At 38.9% G+C, this 17835-nt stretch overlaps 1 protein-coding gene across 1 annotated transcript; it reads right to left on the bottom strand.

Annotated features, from left to right (window-relative positions):
* Positions 1-4445: 4445 nt before the first annotated feature.
* On the bottom strand, positions 4446-17255 carry LOC131432056 (ATP-sensitive inward rectifier potassium channel 12-like). Its single transcript, XM_058598102.1, has 4 exons — positions 16863-17255; positions 6034-6311; positions 5197-5967; positions 4446-5129 (listed from the first exon to the last, which is right to left on the bottom strand). The coding sequence occupies exons 1-4, from the start codon at positions 17090-17092 to the stop codon at positions 4834-4836; spliced, it is 1575 nt and encodes a 524-aa protein (XP_058454085.1). The 5' UTR covers positions 17093-17255; the 3' UTR covers positions 4446-4833.
* Between the last annotated feature and the right edge of the window lie 580 nt (positions 17256-17835).

The raw sequence follows: 17835 nt of genomic DNA, 5'->3' as shown, positions 1-17835 counted from the left end.
AGCATTTTTGTTCACCAAACGATTAGCTAAAATTTGAGCATGGTAATCGTTTCATATGCTCAAATTCAAAAAATTGTATTTTACAAAAATTTTAGAATTTTTTTCTCCTCTTAATTTCGTCGGAAACAGCTGAACCGATTTCTGCAAACTTAAACTCGTTTGCAATCAACTATTGCGCTGTGTGAATCGTGCTCGAAGATCAAGTGGCTGTCACTTCTGGTTTCGGAAATATAATGGTATAGGTGACGTAACCGACAAACGCATTTTTTCTATCCGCACTTTTTTCAGAAAGTAACCAATGATCAAATTCGAATGTATTATTGCTGATACTTTCGGTTTCGACAATATTGTCGAATATGCGATGTAAGCGTTGAGTCCCGGTTTTTCTGAAATAACTGAAACAATCTGAATGATCTTGTGTTAAGAATCAGTCCAAATTCGTGTCAGAAATTATGCTATAAAAAGTGTTCTAACAAGACTGTTGGAATGACATGTGAAAGGCCTTCTTACACCACTAGGTAGATTGAGAAGAAGTTTTCTAAGTGTATTACTACAATCTCCGGTCGTTAACCAAAAACCTGAAACCAGGCAAGCCGAAATTAGTTGGTTTGGCGGTCTATTGAAAATGACTACCGATTGAAGTGTTTATGAGACCATTTTAAAAATTCGTTCACGATTTTTGTTTCGCCACTTTAAGGGACGGCTTTTAACAATCTGCACTCTGTAATTCCGAATCCCTGAATTTCAGGAATTCAATATGGAACCACAAGACCACTTATTAATTTCTTTTGCCAAATAAAACAAAATAGAATTGATAGCCGTTCGTTATTCATAAAAAAAATGGAAAAAGTTAATACTCCCCCTCTCAAAATATCCAGAATGTTGTTTGATTTGATTTAGCAAGCAAGGCAAGCGATTCCGATCGAGCGCATATTTTGAGAATAGCTAAAAAGATTAACATTTTCAGTTTTTCTGCCTAAAAAAAACAATTAAATCTTTTTCCGTACATCATTGACATTTTCTATAGTAGAAATTTTGAAAATCTCTAAGACTTTTCGTTTAATATTTCTGCTCTCACTTGCCTCACAGGTATCGACTGTAAAACTCACTCCCGATGACTTTTGTCACCCAGATTCGACTGTTAGAATCGTGTGACTCGACTTATCTCACCTCACTCGACTTGACTTCCCATGGATTTCATCCATCGTACAGAAACTGCTTGTTGAGTCACTTCCAATGATTCTGCGAGCTTCTCTTGCGTTTGACTCGGATCTTCTTTGAGTAATGCCTCCAACTGATTGTCTTCGAATGTTTTTGGATGCCTAGAGAGGATCGTTTTCAACGCTGAAATCGACGTGAATATTTCATAGGGGCACATAAACCAATGAGAGATTCTCTTTGTTTACTTTCTCTTCTGTTAATAATACCTAAATTTTCGCGTCCACTTACCAAATTTGCATATAGAATGAAAGAAAATATCTCCAGCTTTGTAATTGTATCATACATGTATCGAACAATTGCGTAATAACGCAGATATAAACAAACAAAGAGAATCTGACAATTGTTTTAAGGCCCTTTTGAAATGTTCACGTCAAAATATCCAATCTTGAAACGTCGAAATCATTCCCTACATGATTTATCAGTGGGAGCATTATCACCTTAAACATCCAGAAGTATGCGCTTCAGTTGCACTCTTCCGATTAATACAAAAATTACGAATTTTTCGCTAATCCTGCCTAGTTTAAACAAAATTGCTCATAATTAACACAGTAAAAAATACAGTTTTTTTTCAAACTTGAGGTAATATGAACTGAATATTAATGACAGATGTCTAACCTCTTGAAACTATCGACATCAGCTGTTATTGTTCAATATTCATACTAGCTAGAGCCATCTTTTGAAAACGGATCGAACTAATTTGTACTCCCAATAATTGTAATTGTAATTGTAATTTATCAGCCCACAACCTGACAGACAGTGTCCGCCCATCTGCTTGAGTGAGGCTCACTACATGCTGGTTGTGAGCCTACTAAAGCCTGACCGTTGATCTGCACTAGACCGTATAGCACACCGGCTTCCTCCACCAGCAGGTGCAGCTCTGAGTCCCACTGGTTTCAGGGATCAGGGTCATTTCGCCGAATGCCATTTCGCCGAAAGCCATTTCGCCGAAATGGTCATTTCGCTGAATCCTGAAATCGTCTTCAAATCGTAATGAGAATTGATTTAAATTAAAGACAAACGAAAGATGATAGCGTTAACGCCCGTTTTGTTGACCTACCATTGTACTTCTTGAATAATGATTAATTGGTGTACTCTTGAATAAAGATTGATTCGTGAACCTCAGAAAGTATTTCCCAAGAAAACTTGTTGACTATTAGCTACTAAGCATACTACAGGTTTGTATGCAAGAGGCCGCCGCTTCCGACGGCGGGTCGGCGGCCGACTCAGCTGACAGATAACATAAAATGCAGGAGATATGACCCTTTCAGCGAAATGACCCTTTCGGCAAAATGACCCTTTCGGCGAAACGACTTACGGCGATATGACCCGCTCCCGGTTTCAGATACATTAGGTTAGGGATAGTGAAGATAAATAGGGAAATTTAGAAGTTTACTAACTACTACTAACTACTGTGTTTGTGGTTGAAAATAAAGCGTACGGAACAATAATAATTATAAGAACACTAATAATAATAATAATGACAATAATAATAAAGTGATAATAAAAATAGTAGTGCATTTACCTTTTTCTCCCACCATATCGCAACTTACCAAAAGTCAAGTTATTACATAAAATACCTCCTTTTTGTTATTTTCTTTGGAGGCTCTAGGGTTTTTCTTCCTCAAATTTCCTTGGTCTTAAGCCTTCGATAACAGTCTTTTATTCCAACATTCTCGTTTCATTGCGTTTTTCATCATGAAAATAAAATAAGATAAAATAAAGTCAGGTGTTAAATGGGTTTGTTGAATTATATAATGTAAGGTAAGGATGAGCATTCAACACTGGATTGTCCAGGGAAGTCACAGTATGTGCACAATGGCACGATTGCTTTAATGTCTTCATCCCTATCCGAATCAGTTTCGCCGTAAATGCAATTTGTATAACATCAGTACCGATATTGAACCGGATCGGAAAGGTTTGAAAGTTCCATAAGATGTTAATCCACTCTTATTCCTGATAATAATAGTCCTCTTTTTTAATTAAATACACCTGTTTAGGACGAATGTGATATTTGAATCACCCCTATTCTGCACCTCGATCGAACCGGACCTAGTCGAACGAATGCAAAAGTTCACACTCTGTAACTCGATCGAGTGATGCTTTTGTATGGAAAACTCGGACTTGATCGAGCCACAGAACACAAAACTCGAGAAATCCTGTCCATTCAAATTTATTTAAATTATTTTGCATATCAATAGAATGTTACGTACGGCTTTGTCGCAATATTTTTCACTGACTTTCTCGTAAAAAATTGATAATTTTCGTATAAGCGAGACACAATTCTTCAACTTCGTCAATTGAAGCGACCTCTTCAAAGCTACCGGAGCTACTCTCAAAACTTGACGATAAAGTGTTGATCACATTTGTCAGCATTTCGTTTCGTTCCCTTTATTCAGATTACATTGAAATATGAAACAAAATATGAAATATGAACGCTTTCAAACGTTTTACGAGAAAAGAAAAACGAGAACAGCTTTGACAGATCACCAATATCGACGAAACAGAAGAGGAACGCTATTCTGTCAGAAAAAAAGTATTAGCTTGAGAAAACCCGGTTTCGGCACTAGACATAGGCCCATCATCAACGTCAGAGTTTATCTGTCAAAAGTAATGAAAAGTAATGAAAATGATAATTGATATTCGGAAGTGTAATGGAAACGCGTCAGTTTTACTCGTAAGCACATCATTCAGTTATGTCTCCGTCATAACCCTTTTCAGTATGTTTGAATTTTGCTGGAGCAGATACTGATTAAAAACTCTTCGGAAGTTTTAGGTCAACAATTTTCATGGAATATAAAATCCACACCACAACTGAAAGCTCTGTAAGGTAACTGACCTTTGTGAGCAAATTCATTACGCGTTTTCTAATAAAAATTTCAGTTCGTCTACGAGGTTTGTTCAAAAAGTATCGTGTAAATTTTCGCGGGTTACGTAAGTCGATTTTTTATCTTTTTGTGGTGTTTTGTTGGTACTCATGACCTTAATTTATGTTGAGAATTCTGGCCTGTTTGAATCCCAGTCTTTTTTGACATCTATTGAGCGAGGACGTGGTTTAAGCTTGTCTTTGACTTTCGTCTCTCCCAAAAAATGGATGGGATGGGTTTTGAAACCAAATGATAAAAAATCGAACATAAATTGCCCGCGGAAATTCGAAATCCGCAATTCGTTTTGAGCAAATCTCGTGGGTTGTAAATTATAAATGAGATTTTATTTACTAAGTCATCATCAGTTTATTTCTCAGAATCAATTTTGATTTCACATGTTAAAATCGAATTTAGAGCAGAAACAGCAAGATATGCTATTTCGATATCTGAAACTAGAGTCATTAATACTATATAGCTTTTCAGAAGTATTTAAATTCATATTTTTATGTTTAAAATTAGTGAGCGACTAAGTACCTAGGATACAATATATAATATAGAATAATGTTCAATGAAACATTTCAAAATTTTCAGCATTAATAATCGGTTTTGTAAACCCTACCATCCGTTCTTCATCAGTTATTGAAAGATAAATGCCACATTCAGGCGTTAAACGCTGCTACTGCTGGCGATAACGCCTAAATGCAGTGCCAAACGCGCTTCGTCGATTCTGTTTCCGTTTCGCTCGTTCTCAGCAAATCGAAACTTTCTCCACTCCGCTGACGGTTTCATCGTTTTCATTGTTGTTGCTGCTGCAACGTTTTAGCCAACCTGCGGAAGCTGATCGGCGACCTCCGAGCGGTTCCTTTGAATAGACGGTGCCATTTCCGGTGACATCTTTGACCTCGGCCGTTTCGTGCTGTTGCAGTCTAAAAACGGACCCATCGACTGTCGGCTGCTGATGACTTTTTTCATCTTCCACCTGAAAGTGATGCAATTTTTCCACCAAACTGCCATATTCGAAGCATTGCTTGTCGACGAGGTTTTCTGCGGAATGATTTTAGGATTGTTAGTGTTTTGTCTTTTTTTTTTCCTAAATTCGATTGATTCTTACCATGGCTGCAGTAGTTGGCTCCTTCTAACATTTCTTTGGCTGAACAGCTGGGAGTTTCCACCGGAACCGGTTCGTCAAATTTATCCAAATTGATTTCGTACGTTTGCCGTTGTTTGTTGTAGAACAGAATGGGTTCGAATCGATAGCCCCACAAAATTTCACTACTCAAATAGCTGGATCGGGCTTGGGTTGTCTGACCGGTGGATTCGATAGTTCCCTCCAAAATGACGACGATTTCGAATTTTTCCTGCAACAGTTCCAAAGCACTTAACCCGTACAGAGGCGAATCGGCATTGATTCGATGGACCACGATTTGAGGCCATATGAAAAACATATCCGATCCGCAACCATCCACTCCGACTTCCAACTCGATCTGATACTGGGCCATCAGTTCCCCTTCGCGAGTCATTTTCCCTCGGATCAGCTGAGCCCGGATGCTGGCACCGATGATGTGACTCTTGCGCATATCTCCGACCCGGAACATCAGACAGAGTTCACCATCGCGCATCGAAATTACGGCCTGCTTCGAGAAGAGCAGTGTCTGAGACCGGTTCTTCGGTCGAGTCATTTTCGCAAAGATAATTCCGGCTAGCAGAGCCTGTATCATCACTCCGTGCACCGACTGCAGTGTCATCACGAATATGGCTTCCGGACATTCCTCGGTGGTAGCTCGAGATCCGTACCCGATGGTGTGCTGAGTTTCAAGCGAAAACAGGAAACAGGATGCAAAACTGTAGACACCGGCGATGCAGGGCTTCCAACCGTTCGTATCTGAAAATTGAAATTGAATTTGATGAGTTGTTGGTACTACGGTCGGGAATTATGATCTCTCGTAACCTTGATTCTGCGGCAAATGTTGCTCGTCCAGATCTCCGTGCGAGTATGAAACGAACCAGTAGAGCAGGGCAAAAAACTGCCACGAAATGACGAATCCAAGCGCGAAAACCATCAACGTGTAGCGCCATCGTGCGTCCACCAGCGTCGTGAACATGTCCTGCAGGAAACGGAGGTGCTTCCGGGAACCCTTGATCGGGGCAACATTGCAGTAGCCATTTTTAAACACTGCCCTCCGGTGCAGACGGTGGGCGAACACGCTCGGTCGGTAGGCACCGGTTCTAGGAACAATTTCGAGAGGTTAGAGGTTAAAATAACTCATGTCAATCAGCACGGATCTCGCCCGACAGTAATTTTATTAATGGGGGAATAATCCTGCAGTTGAACAGAGATGCTTATTTAACTATTCTGCCAATTTACATATTATTATATACTGTTTTTTTTTGCCGTGAAAACGTCTTACTTTACTATGGGGCGCCTCTGGACAATTAAGGGTAGAACTTAATCCTGAATATCTCTTGTTGTACTTAACGCATCCACATTTTTTTTCCATACCATCGTAAATATGTTCAGCAATTTATGGTAAAATTTTAAGTGGTATGCGATAACCGTAAATAACTCAAAATTAAAGTTCTCTAATATGTTTTATATGAACAAGCATCACTGAGAAAACCTCAAAGCGAGTGTTAGCTTTTTTCTGTCATAGTTTTATGTCCCTATAACCAGTGGTGGTAAATTGCGAACCGAACACCGATGCTTTTTCATATTTACTCGGAGATGTCTATCTCCTCTGTGTGACGAAGAGCAAGCAAAATTTCTCCCCTCGCACTGACAACTTCAACGAGAGCTCTTCTCTTTCACATTTATACACCACTGTTGTATAAAGTGTGCACGCATCATGAGTGCGTTTGTTTATTTCCTTTTACCTCTTCCACTGAATCGCACCAAAGTGCTAGAGCATTAGCTAATAAATTCTCTGAGGAGGATGCAGATACTTTCACAGAGGTGTACACGCCGGTGAGCGCTCTGCTGTATGGTTTTCGTAGATGAAGTGTGGACACGCAAAATCAGCAAAATAAAACAATTTATCGTAAAATTTTCGGTTTTCCTTGCAAATTTTTCATAGCAAGGCCAGATCTACTCTCTATTAATTGAAGTTCACAGAAGTGTTCGCTCACAATCACGCGCCAGTGGTCACTTGGGTGTATTTAGACGAGAGCGCGTGTGAGCGATTCATGCGAAGAGAATGTTTTTCACTCGCGCCAGCTGCTTTACCCACAAGCACACACTCAAATGCTGTCTATTCGACACTGAGAAGAAGTGCGCTTTCCTCTTTGTGCGGTGCTTCGTTTTTTGCATCCTCGGTGTTGACAAGAATCTGACTCCAGCGTGTATCACTCTGGTGAAATGCCATCTCTGAGTCGGAAATGTTCGCCGAGCGTAAACATGCGATAGGTTCGAAAACTATTGCCTCGGGTAATGCGAAGGTGTTCTGTGCTCGGTGTTCGGCGAAGCAATCTGTTTCGAACCGTTCGGTTGGCGGACCTTCGGCAAGGGTCGAGTAAGCTGCGTTCGATACGATGCTTTGTTGATTTCAGTTCTCGCATCCTGGTTTTGAAATTATCAATGCATAGCAATTCAAATGGAATTATTTTGGACATTATCCGTGTGCGTAGGGTGGCTCGATATGAAAATAGTAAGTTTTTGAACTTTTCCAAATTGGATGGTATTTCGGTTATTGAATCAATATCAATTAGAATTGAATAATTTTGGGCAATTCTAGCAAGTCTAGTATGGCTTAATATGGAAAAAGAACAGTTTTCAACTTTTGCAAATTTGATAGCCTATGGATTAGTGAATCAATAACAATTAGAATTAAATTATCTTGGACGTTTTCAGCAAGCGAAGGGTGGCTGAATGTGCAATATTTGTAAATTGTTTGACTATTGCCGAATCGATGCTCTATTGATTAGTGGATCAATAGCAGTATAAGTGGAATGTGTTTGAAAATCGCATCGCATTCACTCTGACAGGTTTTCTTTAATGAAATGTAAACAGCACGCACGCACGTGTTGACGCTTCGCGAGACTTTTCGCTCTTCAGCAGCAACCTAAGCTGATAGTGCGCGGAAAGCGGTGTGGTTGAATTTGGTTGCTAATCAATTTAGCGAGCCATTAATTGAAAATGACAAAAGCATTTTCAAGATGTTGAGGATTAGGTTGAGATGATTACAAGATCTTTAAATTGTAGAGTTTATGTCGCAATCCTCGGTATCGCGAAGCGGCTAGCACATGTTTTCCTTGAGCAATGATGTCGTCCTCCGTTTCAAGATATACACCGACTGCCTGAAAGTTAACTCTTAATAGTTTTTTATGTTTAGCCGTACCAGTTTTATATTAGCAAAATAACGACTTAAACTAGCTTTAAATAAAACAATAACAAAATACAGAAAAAAAATTAAAAAAAACCTGTTTTAATCCATTTTTTTTACGATTTTTGTATCGCCAGTTTAAGTGACGGTGTACAATATTGAGCACACTTTAGCCTATAACTCCGGAACGGGAAGTCGGATCCGGATGAAATTCAGGAATTCCGTATGGGACCATGAGACCTTTCATTTGAATCTAAGTTTGTCAAAATCGGTTTAACCATCTCCGAGAAAACCTAGTGAGATTATTTGACACATACGCATACATACACACACAGACATTACTCAGCTCGATGAACTGAGTCGAATGGTATATGACACTTTTTACTAGTCGGGTTTTCAAGTTTTGCATAACCTTCTTAGATGAGAAAGGCAAAATGACAAAATTTTGAATTCGTTGCAATGCAAGGAAAACTCAAAATGAAAAAACAAATGCTTCAAACTTATTACGCTACGTTAGCTAAGGTTTGGTTGCTCTCACGTATCAGAATGTTCTCAAACGCTCGCGGTTGCTGTTAGCAACGTAAAATGAAATGCGTACCAGAACACTAGATGGTGCGATTCTTGACTAGTTGATTTGTTCTTCGGAGGTCCTACTACTGTCCAGGTTGTAGGTCGCAAAAGTAGCATGAAGCAGTTATAGCAGGCTGTAGTTTCAGTACAATCGTTCGCATTGTGTGCTCTGCATATTTTTCAACGTGTGATTGTGATCGGTGGAAAAGTCCAACAAATTTGTGGGAAAATGGCAGACAATACTGGTAAAACTAAGTGGAATAAAAGACCAAAACCAGTAACGAAAAAGATGTTATTTTGGAAAACACGAAGAAGGTGAGCCTCTATTTTTTACTAGAATTGATGGATGCTTCAAACAGATTATTCCTGGAAGAATGGAACAGTGCTTTGTTCGCGTTGCTCATGCTTAAGAAAACGAAGTGGGTTCACTATTATATGTAACTAACTGAATTATCCGGCGTTGCTCGGAAATGTTTCGGGATGGTAAGGCTGCAAAAAAGTTCTCGAAATTGTCCTGCCCAGTGAAATACTCAGATTGTAATGAAGCACAACTTAGACGGCAACGGCCAGAGTCCCGTCTCAGATCTCACAATAATCAAAATTTTCACGGTATTCTCGTCATATTCGGTCAGTTTTTTGTTGTTATGTTTTCCGTAAAATTCGATCAATTTTACCTTACACTTCCCATGTTTGGGGCACTTGCTACACTCCCTCTCCCTCAAAATAACCTTATAATCTTCTATTAGTATTATTTGTATTTGTGAAGAAGCATCGTTTCTCGTCGAATAAATTTAACATTGAACTCCCCGTGTTTTAGTGATCTTACTACAGCTCTCCTTCATGATCACTCTTATGATCACCTCTGAGTAGTGTAGAAAGTACATGTGCTCTTCAAAAAGTATCGAATTCCACCTTTGGTACATGTGCCAAACTTGGTGGCGATTCGTTTGGTTGTTTCGTAGTTATGTTATGAAACTTCCATACACTCGCGTTCAAAGACAGATAAAGATTAATATTCCCTTAGTTCTTCAAATTCCCAGGTGGAAAATAACCGGATTTTTTAAAATTATTTCAAAAAAATTGCGTTGCATTTGAATTAACAATAGCAATACTATCTTGTACGACTTTGAAATTCTTCCCCTTTTCTTGTTTTACAAAAAATCTAGTCTAAATCTCTCTCCTTGTTTGACGACAAATAAGATAAATTTTTCAATAAACACCCCTTTTTAGTGCCACTTACTGCAAACTCCACCCTTTTTGATCACCTCTATAATGAACATCTAAGCTCGTCGAGAAAAATATGAACCTCTGAATTAGATTTTCGCTAAATTCGATTTTGCTTCAAATCCCCCTGTTAGCAAACACTTACTATTTAAACCCCCTCCCCTCCACCCCCCCCCCCCCCCTCCTACAATATCTTTATGGCAAGCTATGAACATCAATATCAAAATCATAACTTGTGGTGTTGTTTCGGATTTATGTTCGATCATTTGAACAATTTGAGCTTTGCACCCCCTTGAATGAGACCCTTGCTTTATTCATCCTCTTCCTTTTAAAATACTCTTAATCAATAGAGTATCAGGTTTGAAATGGTTTAAAAATGGACAATTTTTCTTATAGATCCACCCTACGCTCGCTGTAAATGTCCAAAATTGTCCTAATCGAAATGCTATTGATTAACTAATCAATAGACTATCAGGTTTGAAATGGTTTAAAAATCTACAATTTTTCACATTGAGCCACTCTACCTACATTCACATAAAGTATACAAAATTATTTAATTCGAACTTCTATTGATTCATCAATCAATGGATTACCGACTTGGCAGTAGTCCAAAATGCCATAGTTTTCCATATATAATCACCCTACGCCCGCCAGAAATGTTCAAAAAAATAAATTTTGTTTACTATTGATTCACCAATTAGTTAAACATAGAATTTCAGAAAGGCAAAACATTTACAATTTTCTATATTGAGCCACCCCACTCTCGCTGAAAAAGTCCAAAATTACCATACTCTGCCAAACTACCAAAACACTCTAACGACCTGCCGCAGGTGACAAAGTTCGGTTCATCCGAAGCAACAGCCTATAGTACTCGAATCCGATGTTCATGAACATACTAGTAACGATAGGCTCACAAACTAAAGCATCGGTTCTTTCGCCATCAGCATCGCTTCTTGGTTCGGCGATGCTTGCTCGAACGATGGTATCCGCAAATTTATACTCGCGATGGTGGTTCGATTTTTAGTTCGGAACGAACACATTTTGCGTGTTCGGAATTTATGTTTACCACCACTGCCTATAACTTTGTGATTTGCTAATGGATTTATATAATTAAACTGCCTAGTTCAGGCTCAGGATCCAGGGTTTAAACTCAGGTAAAGAATACAGGTACAGAAATCTGGTTCGTAATTCAGTTCAGGAATCTGAATTCAGATTCAAAATCCAGGAGCTTAGATCTGGAATTCAAGTTAGGAATTCAAATCTAGAACTCAGGTCTAGAATTCAGTGCAGGAACTGAACCCAGAGTTGGAATTTAAGCACAGAATCCAGGTCTAGAATCTAGGTTCAGAATCCAAGTCCCTAATCAGAGGACGGGGATAGCGAAATGGATAAGTCGATACCTTTCACGCAGCCCATCTGGGTTCGATTTTCATCTTCGTACAAAAGATCGGAAAGTATTCGGGCCCGAGAGGCGAATAACCTTAAGGTTAAAACCTTTGCAATAAAAACAGTCCTTGATCTGAATCCAGATTCAGAATCCAGAATCCAAAATTCCAGGAAATAATGCTCAGAACTCAGGTTCTATTTTAATATTCAGAATCTAGATCCAGGTCCGAAATTCAGATCTAGAACTCGGATCCAGGTTCAGGAATCTGGTTTAGATTTGAAACTCAAATCCACAATCCAGAGGTCCAGAATGGTCCTGAAAATAGATCCATAATTCAGATCCTGTAGTCGGGTCCTTAGTTTCGATCTAGGTTAAGATTTCTGATCCAAAATCATGGTCCACAATCCAGAATGAAAGTCCAGATTCAGGTGGAGAATCCAGGTCTGGAATTTAGGTCCTGGAGTTCAGTTGTAGAACTCAGTTCTTAAATTCAGGCCCAGAATTCAGTCCACAAACCAGGCTCAGAATCGTGATTCAGAGTCCAGAATCTAGGTCCGTTCAAGTTTGAAATTTAGATATAAAACTCAGGAATCCAGGTCCAGGATTTGAATTCAGGTTTTGAACTCAGGCTCAGAACTCAGGTTCAGAATCCAGGTCCAAAATCCAGATTCAAAATCCAGGTTAAAAATTCAGATTCAAAGTCCAGGTTCAGAATTCACGTTCAGAACCCGGATTTAGAGTTCAGGTTCAGAATTCAAGCTCAGAATCCTGGTTCAGAGTCCAGGTCCACGATCCAATTCCAGAATCTAGGTCCGTTCAAGTTTGAAATTCGCACAGTCCCAAAAATTCTTGTGATTTTACATCTTATCAGATGCACATAAATGGAGCGTTATATTTCATAAAAATTTATGTTCAAGAACATGTAAAATTGTGTTATTTGAAAATTGCATGGCTTTAAAATGGAAGGAATAAAAATCAGAAGATCGACATCAACAACGCGACTTGAACCGAAAAACATTAGATCACAAAGCACGCCAGTTAGCCGACTGAGCCACAGAAGCACATATCTGGTTGGCTGGTAAGTCGTGCATATAAATTCATACAGTCTAACTTGCTAGCCGAGTGCAAATTACACTTAAAGTCAGTAAGTTTCTGTACGAATGGTATTTTGTGTCATTTGAGAAGTTCAGTAGTTATGAATTGTATCGTTTGAAGAATTAACAGATCGGCTGAAAAGTTTGTATCGTTTCTATGAGAGGGCGCCACTAGAGCGTGAGCTCACAATCAATCAAAAACAACTACGAATTGATGATTCTGAGCAGTGTGAAATTAAACGAATTGGGCTTCGAATTGCTCCCTCATCCACCGTATTCTCCAGATTTGGCCCCCAGTGACTTTTTCCTGTTCTCAGACCTCAAGAGAATGCTCGCTGGTGAAAAATTTAGAAGCAATGAAGAGGTAATCGCTGAAACTGAGGCCTATTTTGAGGCAAAGGACAAATCGTACTACAAAAATGGTATCGAAAAGTTGGAAGATCGCTATAATCGCTCTATCGCCTCTGATGTCAATTATGTTGAATAATAAAAACGAATTTTGGCAAAAAAATGTGTGTTTCTATTAAACGATACGAACTTTTCAGCTGAACTGTTATGTCACCTGTAAAATTAATAATTTCTTTCTGTGCGGATCCAGAACTCAGGAATCCAGGTCCGGGATCTGAATTCAGGCTTAAAGTTCAGGTTTAGAACTCAGGTCCAGGCCCAAAATCCCGATTCAAAATTAAGCATAAACCAGGCTCAGAACCAGTTCTGATTCAGATTTCAGATTCAGAACTTAGTTTAAAGTCCAGGTTCAGAAATCTCTGAACCCTGGTTCAGAGCCCGGTTTAGAATTCAGGTCCAAGTTCTGAAGTCAGGTTAAAAATTCAGATTCAGAGTCCAGGTTCAGAATTCAGCCTCAGAACCCGATTTTAGAGTCAAGGTTCAGAATTCAAGCTCAGGTCCAAAATCCAGACTCAAAATCCAGGTTCAGAATTTTGGCTCATAATTCTGGTTCAGAGTTTTCGTCCAGAAACCAATTGAAGTGCCAGATCTGAATTCAGGTTCAGGATCCAGGTCCAAAACTCAGACCCAGAAATCAGGTTCACAACTCAGGTTTCATGATTATGTTCAGCATCCAGATCCAGTTTCGGAATTCAGATCTAGATTTCTGGTTCGTAATAATCTAAGATCAGGTCCCCAATGTAGGTGAGCAATTCCAGATATGCTTAGCAGATCATCAGACTCGACCTTCTCCGATCTCAAAGAAACTTTGCACATGGCTTCAGTATGGCAAACCATAAGTTTTAAACCGATGGAGAGGTCAATCCGACTCACGACTGATTTTTAAAAAGGGCGTATGTATTTTTGCATTTCACAGAAATTGCCTTTTTCAAAACGTTGTAACTCGGAAACCGTTAATCGTACAAAAATGACGTCCAGGAAGAAGTTGTAGGGAATCAATAGGGCACTCTAAAAAAAATATACATTGAAAAAAAAATTTGACTTTTTTTCTCAATAATTTCAAAATGAACCAAAAAAATTCAATTAAAAAAAATCAGGGTTTCGATTTTTTTGATAATTTTTATTTTAAAGCTGTTATTAAAATCTACAGATTGATGGCTATCCCATCCATGCCTTTTGAAAAATGAAGAAGTTACAGCGAAAACAATTTACAGATATATTCGAAATTTCAAGTTTTCGTTGAAAGATAATCATTTAAACGGTAGAATTTCATTCTACAGATTAAAGGCAATACATTTGTTCATGATATCCTTTCTTCTAAAAGTAGCTGTTCTTGAGATACTTGGATATTTAATTATAACACCATTTTTTTATATTTCCATGAATTGTTTATTTGCTTGCTATATCTACAATTATTACATACACATGAATAATTCTTAATTATATTTAAGGTTTTAAGTTTTTGAAAATTGTATGAGTAATATGTGCATCGTCATTCGAATAGTCTTGTGACGATTGTGGTTTCTGAAATCGAAACGAAAGAATGGTATTTCTGTGTGCCTGGAATCATTTTGGTATGGTCACACCCCGTTCATATTCTTCTCGTGACACGTAACTGTTATAAACTGATATCTGTTCTACGATGCATAGATATTTATATGTGAAACAGGTAGAATTTAGGTAGGCAATTCTCCGGTACGCACGTTGGTTGTAAACAGTATGTAGTCAACTGGCACACCTCTTTGATTCTACATGTGTTTATTCGTTTTGACGTAGTTACGTTAGTTTCGAATATATCTGTAAATTGTTTTAGCTGTTACTTTTTCATTTTTTCAAAAGGCACGGATGGGATAGACTTCAATCTGTAGGTTTTAATAACAGCTTTAAAATAAAAATTATCAAAAATATAATAGAACCCTGATTTTTTTTCGAATTATTTTGTAATTATTCTGAAAAAAAAATCAAAAATTTTTTTCAGTGTAAATTTTTTTAGAGTGCCCGATCGATTCCCTACAACTTCTTCATGAACGCCATTTTTGTACAATTAACGGTTTCCGAGTTACAACGATTTGAAAAAGGCAATTTTTTGTGAAATGCAAAATACATACGCCCTTTTTAAAAATCAGTCGTGAATCGGATTGACCTCTCCATCGGTTCAAAACTTATGGTTTGCCATACTGAATCCATATGCAAAGTTTCATTCAGATCGGAGAAGGTCGAGTCTGATGATCTGCTAAGCATTTCTGGAATTGCTCAGATCCATAATTTAGATCCAGAAGTCGGGTTCTTAGTTCCGGTCTAGGTTCGGAATTCAGATCCGAGGTTTTGGTCCAGAATTCTAGCGCAAAGTTCTGATTCAGGTCGACAGTCCAGGTCCTGACCCTGGAATTCAGGCCTAAAATCAATATCCGGTTCGATAACCTAAAATCAAACATTAAAATCAAAATCCAGGTCTAGAAATCAGGTCCAGCATTCTAATTTAGGTTATGATCTCAAGTTCAGAACCCTTGTGCCATGTTCATATTAAGAATCCAGATCTAAAATCTAGTCTCAAATTTCAAATCTAGAACTCATGCTCAGAATCCAGGTTCGGGTCTAGAATTCAGGTCCAGAATGGGAGTTTCAAACCCAGATTCATAATCCTGGTTCTGAATTAATGTTCAGAACACAGATCCAGGACCAGAATCCAAATCAAAACTCAAGGGTCGGATGTGAAATACGCAATCAGAATTCAAGGCCAAATCCTGATTCAGAGTCCAAATTCGTAATTCTGATTCAGTTTCAGAATTCCATTCCAGTAATTCCAGCAATCAGCGATGCCAGATAGCAGTAGTGTCATTTCCGTAGATTGGCATTTCTCGGAAGCTCTCGCAGTGAAAAGCTTTTTTTTTGCTCGCCAGACAAAACTAGTTTCCGTAGTTCTCCGTTGATAAATTTAAATTTCCGTAGATTTCCGTAGATAAAATCTAGTTTCTGTAGATTTTATCTACGGATCCGCAGATCTGTAGAAAATGTTCGAATCCGTAGATCTACGGAGATTTCCGTACATCTGACATCGCTGCCAAGTAATATGGAAAGTCAAGATTCAACTGCTCTTTTTCATTCAGTGTAAGGGTTTTTTTTTCACGGGAACCGGAATTATGTTGCCAAACCCGGATGGGATGTAATACCGCGGAATTCACTTGTTGTTGTTCAAGTTGCTCGTTAAGGTATTGATGTATGAATATCTGATTATTCATTTCAGATAATGTTGGATCAAAGATTATCACGAAAATAGTCACATTTTATATTTAGCAAATTTTTTGTATCATAGAATTAGAAATTGACAATGCAAATCAAAACTTATTCGTTGTTCTTAGCTTTTTGGATGCTTCAGAAGAATCCGTTGAATGATCCGTCCGATGGTTTCACATCACAACTAATGCAATGATTCAATCTTTAGGAGTCACCGGAAATACTACGAACTGGCATAAACCGGATAAATCCAGTAGCCCGGTAGTTTCTTGTAGGCCCGACACTGCCGTTATTACCCCTGTCTGTAGCTGGCAACCATAATTTTAATCCTGATTTATCCGGATTCAAAACAATGCCAATGACGTAGAGGCGCGCGTGTTTTCAGCCGCTCACGGTGCTCGCGATGACACCGTCGCCAGCAGATAGTCGTAAATCATAGCAAGCCACGACAGACGGATGACAGTTTTCAATTCATGTGATGTTTTGTGTTCAAAATTTTGTAATTTCGTTGTTGGATTCATTGATCGGGTGGTGAAAAGCTTACCTTCTGCTTGGTGACCGTGGTGTGAGGGAACCAAGTCCCGCCAGTCCGGGGCTGCTCCGGGCGACCGATGTCAGTGGGGTGTAAACCGACGGCGATAGTTTCTCCGACTGAGGACTTCCAAGCAGCAGTAAATTACTACTTTCGTCGATGTTGGTCTGATCCCGATTGAAGGAGCCCTTATCGATGTGGATACGCGGCAAAGTCACATTCTTGCTTCGATTAGTGTACATATTTTGTCATCGATCCGCGACACACGGTAGACCCATTCGTGGGAGACACTGGAGAAGAACTACTTCAAGTGTTCGGATAGATTACGGCTTTCAACGACGTCGGACGCAGCTCGTGAAGTGGTGTTTGCTGACGGATTACGGCACCTCGGATAGGTGAGTAAATAAACATCGCATTCGCTAGATTAGTCTCGTCACCTGTCCAAGCTTGTCTTGCCGTAGTGTCGCTTAAATTTTAAGTATTCCAACAATCACCGTTACACTAAATAAAGCAAGGTCACACCCAAATTTTTTAATTCGGTAACAACAGAAAAAAAGCCAGAACATTCTGTTATGATCCAATTATCGCATTCAATTCCTTCACATTTCTTAGCAACCATTAGCCGATCCATGAAATGCGGGTTTTTATTCGTATCGCTGTCAATCACGGCGTTTCCGTCGGCCGAGAACTGCAATGGTTGAAATTGCAACAAAAAAAAAAAAAGAAGAATCCAATTAGGAAATGCACCGATGCCATTGACATTCGTACGTCCGCCATATTCTCGCTTGGTCGCCTAAGAAAAAACAAACAGAAAAATTGAAACCGAAACGAGCGACCACAGCAAAGTTGAAAAGCGGACAATTTCGAATTTCTGTCTTATTTTTATTAATTAAAACCGCATCAATTAAAATGTTGAAGCATTTTAGGACCTGTCCGATTCGGCGATCCGACCGAGGTGCACTTGCTCTCGATGATTCTCCTTTTC

The sequence above is a fragment of the Malaya genurostris genome, chromosome 2 (assembly GCF_030247185.1).
Source record: "Malaya genurostris strain Urasoe2022 chromosome 2, Malgen_1.1, whole genome shotgun sequence".
NCBI classification, from domain to species: Eukaryota; Metazoa; Arthropoda; class Insecta; order Diptera; family Culicidae; genus Malaya; species Malaya genurostris.
This window is presented reverse-complemented; position numbering and strand designations above follow the sequence as displayed.